The 5657-nt window shown below is 35.8% G+C and overlaps 1 protein-coding gene across 1 annotated transcript; it reads right to left on the bottom strand.

Annotated features, from left to right (window-relative positions):
• Positions 1-255: 255 nt before the first annotated feature.
• Positions 256-1263, bottom strand: LOC113305127 (F-box protein At3g07870-like). The gene has a single exon (XM_026554228.1). It carries the CDS (start codon positions 1261-1263, stop codon positions 256-258), a length of 1008 nt encoding a protein of 335 aa, XP_026410013.1.
• Positions 1264-5657: the final 4394 nt, after the last annotated feature.

Raw genomic sequence — 5657 nt, 5'->3', positions numbered from 1 at the left:
TGGAAACCAGTGGATGATTAAATTTAAAGGTTATGAGTTGGATCCCCGACATCAACCAGTGGATGGAACCATCTACTGTTAGCCTCTTTCCTTGAACAAAATTCGTTACTATATGCATCACCTTGATCCAAGTAAACGATGTCAGAAAGAGATGCAAAAGTAGCCAAGCTAAATATCCACACCAAGGTAACACACTAACAATTATCTGCAAATAATGGACTCATCCAAGTACACATCCTAAACTGAAAAATGATGTCAATGCGGATGTGTCCATCTTACTGTTTTACTGAAGTGCAAAGTCATCTTGGGTTCTGCTTTTTGTACTACATTTTCACCAGATTCCATTGTTTTTGTGTCCTCTTCTCCTAATGCTTTCAACGAAACCAAAGTGTTCATATGAGGGATCGCTTGATAGATTTGCTTACCAAAATCCAAAAGCTTCTTGGAAGAAGAAGATTTTAGGTCATGACGCAAGAATTTCGTACTCGAGTCGTGGCATAAAACTGTACCACTACTTGTAAGGCCAAGCGGAACATTGTATGAACTTGTATTGATTAAACTGAACTCTTTACTCCAACTAAATGAATTATCATTCTTCTGTTTGAATAACCAAATGTCAGCACTTTTGGCACCAGTTTTGTGTGTGATACATAGATAATCCTCCAATACCCCGAGTCTGAAATCCAAAGAACCTGGAGAAAATCGAGGTAATTTAACAAAAAATTCTTCAACCAGATCAAAAGCAACAATTTTCCCCTTTCCAAGATTCCAATAATCAGATCCATTTGCAAACACACCACGTAACCTGGTAAACAATTTCATACCAATGCCGATTTTCTTCCCTACACTTCTCCATCCCTTGCCACTGCCAAGAGTATAAACCACAAATTGTACAAATTTGGGTTCTTCTTTTAATCTATAAGCTCTAACGACCTTGTACTCATTAGTTGAGCAAATGTAACCAAATCCGACCAAGAAAACATGATTATCATAATCTGAATTCTCAATTTTTGGAAGAAAAACACATTCTCTAGTGATGGGATTACAGATACAACAAACATAAACAATCAGACACTCATCCTTTAAACCATCTAGACAAATCAACCCATTGCAGGAACCAATGATATTTTGGTAATAATCAAACGGAGGGTACAAGTTGAATGTTGTTACTTTTTGAGATGATTTCTTAGCAGAAGTCTCGTCATATTCTATATAATAAGGATGTTCGAATGCAGAAGGTGTATAATTATGTAGATCAGCCATCAAGAATAAAAAACTAAACTTACCACCAGAAGAATCGAGATTGCTAAGGAGATTTAGTAAGTGCGATCGAGAAAAAGATGGATGATGAACGATATTTCTCCATAGTTTTGATACTCTTTTGCACTCTAGAATGGACTCAGTGGGTTGAAGATTTAATATATCTGAAATGATCTCCGATGGAATCGATTCAAACTTCCCCATGGAAACAAGGAGAAATGGGAATACTTCACAGTGAGAGTAGTTAGGGTTTCAATTAGGAACTGGAGACGTGACTGATTTATTGGATTTGGATGACTGAGAATGAGACGGTTTCAGCACTCAGCGGAATAATTTGGGCCACCACCAGAAGCTGGAGAAGTGCTTCTGAAGGGCCTGAAGCAGAAGCAGAAGTCAGGAGCGAACATATTTTGCTTCGCAAAAAGTTGACTTTTTTCGTTTTTTGAAGTTTCTGATTTTTCTGAAATTTTACGTCTAAATTAATTTCTTGTTTTTTGATTTCGAGAAGTCGAAAAGCTACTTCTAAAAGTTATTTTTGATTTCTATAAGCAAAAAAGTCGAAAGTTAGTTTGGGAACACAATTTCATAATGATTTTTATAAGAAAAAAGCCATTAATTTTTTTTGAAGCAAAAAGTTTTGCCTCTGACTTCTGATATTGACTTATTATGCTTCTGGAGAAGCAAAAACACTAGCGTGTTCGGATACAAATCTGCTTTTGACTTCTGGTTCTCCAGAAGTCAGAAGCAAAAACATTTTTTTTCACAAAAGGTTAAAAGTCATTCTGAATTTGTTTATCCAAACTAACTTCTGACTTTTTTGTTTCCAGAAGTCAAAAAGCAACTTCTGGATGTGTATCCAAATGTGTTAATCCTCTGTATACTTTATCATGGAGTACAATCCTATTTTGTCTTTCTTCGTTCAAGAGTCGTTGTTTTTCACATCTATTCTCTTGCTCATGCTGTTGTTTCGTGCATATTACATGACAAATGGTGACTTTTAGAAGAGGATCAGACATTATCCTTAATGTATTCAGATTTCAATGGAAAAAGCATCTAATGATTTTAATCCCAGACAATCCAGCACTTATCGCTAAAAATCTCAAGTACTAAATGGAAGTGCTCAAATGAAGTAAGCGTTTAATAAATTTGGGGTCACACTAGGCTTCATACGGATGTCAAATTCAAGTAAGGCCTTTGCAAGAAAAGAAAAAACATACACTTGTCTCTCTGAAGAGCTTCAGCAAGCTCTTGCTTGCCATCAGAAGTGATGCGTACAACTGCACCAAACAATTACAAATTATGAGGAAACCTAAACAAAAGGACTGGCATATATATAAACTACGAAAACAAGTGAGCTTAACCAAGCTTTCAGAGGGAAAGAATATTTCATTAAACAAAAGAAAACAAAACTGGAGAGAGAGAGAGGCTAACCTTCCATGCTTCTTAAGGAACTATCTTTAGACTGACTAAGTAGGATGTGCAGTAAAGACGAGATGTATGGTCTGATTCTTTAAAGCCTCAACAAACCATCTTCAGAAGATTTTTTGAGATCAATTGCAAGTCTCTTGATAGTCTTTTCAAATCAGATTCACTGGTTGCAGAGTTCTCATTAGCGGAAACCCCTTTCTTGAGCTAGTTTCATCTGAGGTAAGCAATCTGAACCTCCACAACCAAGTTAGCCAAGTTAAGCATTGCGAGAGAATGATATTGCAATAAAAATGGAATCCCCAGGACCCAAACTTGTTAAGACATTACCAAGCTTTTCAAAATAAATCAAACTGATATAAATCCGCGAGCTTGATTGATATGAGAAATAACTTGGACGGTACCAAAGACCAATGCCCAGGTGTCAATCAAGTACTATCCAACATACAAGGTCGGATTTACCAACTGATTGAACTATGCACAACCTGTGATATTTCAATTATATTAAAATATAATGCGAAAAATAAATAACACATAAACCAGAAATTTTGTTAACGAGGAAACCGCAAATACAGAAAAACCCCGCGACCTAGTCTGGATTGAACACCATACTGTATTAAGACGCTACTACAAGTTAACTTCTAACTAGAATATAGTTGAGCCCTAACCAAGTCTCACACTGGTTAAGGTACAGTCGCGTTCCTTACGCCTCTAGAACCACGTCGGATTCTGCGCACTTGATTCCCTTAGCTGATCTCACCCACAACTAAGAGTTGTTATTCTTTATTATGTTTTTGTTCCGTCTTTTGATAAAATCAAGGAGAACAGGAACCAATTAATAATCCGGTCTTATACTCCTGAAGAGCGGCCTAGAAAAATATTAGTCACCCAACAATAACCCAACTGATTAACAGTAAAAGTTATCGCGGAATCACAAGAGTCTGAGACGAAGAAATTTTGTGATTACTCTTTATATCTAACCTATCGGAGATAAATCTCGAGTAAATCTTAGAGAAGATAAAATTCAATAAGATAGAACAAGTAAGATCAGAACACACACTACAGAGAAAATAGTTGGATCTGAGTTCATGAATCCCGATGAAGTCTTCAAGTCGTTAACCTAATAATGGTTTTGGAAAAACTTAGGTTAAAGGAGAATCGACTCTAGTACGCAACTAGGAACACACAGAAGTGTGGGATTAGGTTTTCCCTTTGCTAGAGTTCTCCCTTATATAGTCTTTCAAATCGGGGTTACTTTCAATCAAAGCTAACATAGCTTAGTAACAAAGCATTCAATATTCACTGTTAGGTGAAAACCTGATTTAAGATTCAAGCTAAGTCTGCTTAGAAATAAAGCAATCAATCTCCACTGTTAGATGGTCTTAGCTTGTTACACACAAAAAAATATACCTTCATTCAGATATGGGTTACCGTACCTAAACGTGTATATTTAGTTGGCTCAATAACAGTTAATCGAAGTTATCCATACGAACACTTTTGTCTTAGACGTATTCGTATAACACTTCTAGATCAAATATGAAGATCAATCAATCATGAAAAATAATCAAATGAATCTAATTGTGTTTCAAATAGATTTGTTCAAACTATCCCATAGAAATATACATGAACAAATTGAGTCGAAATCGATTTGATTCGTAATCGTACAAAGTACTTACATAAGAATCGATTCATGAACGTTAATCCATGGTTTGCAAAGATTGCATTCCTTAGATCATAAATGTTTTAGTTCATGAGTATAAGAATCATACATGACCGATTCTAGAACTTCACCAATGTGTTCGCCAACCACGTACGCGAACAGCAGCTCCGGACCTTGGCCTAGTCAAGCCGTTCGCAAACCAGGTTCGCGAACAAAGGTTCCTGACCCAACTTAGTTAAACTCGTTCTCATACTAGGTACTCAAACAAGAGTTCCGGACATGAATCATCATAATGCAGTTCGCGTACTAGGTATGCATACCGGGTTGTATCCATACATGGGTAATCGTTCTAAACTCTCATTTCAATCATTGAAACATCCTTAGAAGATGAAAATGGTAGTCTCTAACGTACCATTAGCTTCAAGTACTTTTCAAGTGATCTAATGATCAATACGAAACTTCCCAAGCTAACATCAAATGACTGTCTCACACAAATCTTATAAGATGTTCAAGGTAATTTCCAACAAATAAATTTTTTCCAACTAAAATCGTCAAGAATATGATGAACATAGCGAAATCAAAAAGCTTCCAACACATATTTTGAGAAATAGATAAGCGAGTTAACCTCAGCTCAAAATATCAAATGTGTATAATGTAAAAGTCCATATAGCTATACGACTTAGTCTCATTAGAATATAGAATAGAATAGACTTCTGAGTGATAGATAAGTTTTAGTCTTCACATACCTTTTGCTGATGAAGTTCCTCCAAGCTCCTCGATAGATCTTCGCCTTCAATTGGTGAACGCCGTGAATTCTAGAACTCAACTACACATTTTATCCTAATCCGAGACATATCTATAAGTAGACTAGAAATCAAGTATATAGTTTTGATCAACTAAACTTGACAAACAAGATTGAGATATCAACGCTTACGATTTCGACCGAGAAGTTCTCTAACAATCTCCCCCTTTGTCAATTTTAGTGACAAAACTATCAATACATATGGATTACAAAATAAATAAACTTTGTAGCTTCTCATCCATCATGCTTGAGTTCCTTGGCTCTTCGTTACTTGAATTCCTTGAATTCTTCGTTACTCCAAGTACTTCAGCGATTCTGAACGTGTTCAACTCAGCATCATTGTTGTTGAAGATCCATAGCCATAAGAATAAGAAAACAGATGTTCTCAATCATTGTTACACAGTGTCATAGTATTACTATAGATAATCAAAGTTCAATTGTATCACAACTTTGAAATAATACTATGGTGATATGTATCACTCCCCTTTAGTCAATACTTCATTTTCCAAT

The sequence above is a fragment of the Papaver somniferum genome, chromosome 8, assembly GCF_003573695.1.
Source record: "Papaver somniferum cultivar HN1 chromosome 8, ASM357369v1, whole genome shotgun sequence".
NCBI classification, from domain to species: domain Eukaryota; kingdom Viridiplantae; phylum Streptophyta; class Magnoliopsida; order Ranunculales; family Papaveraceae; genus Papaver; species Papaver somniferum.
This window is presented reverse-complemented; position numbering and strand designations above follow the sequence as displayed.

Bases quoted from the DNA above. Each gene is read 5' to 3' on its own strand.
- LOC113305127 (XM_026554228.1), bottom strand. From the start codon at position 1,263: ATGGCTGATCTACATAATTATACACCTTCTGCATTCGAACATCCTTAT.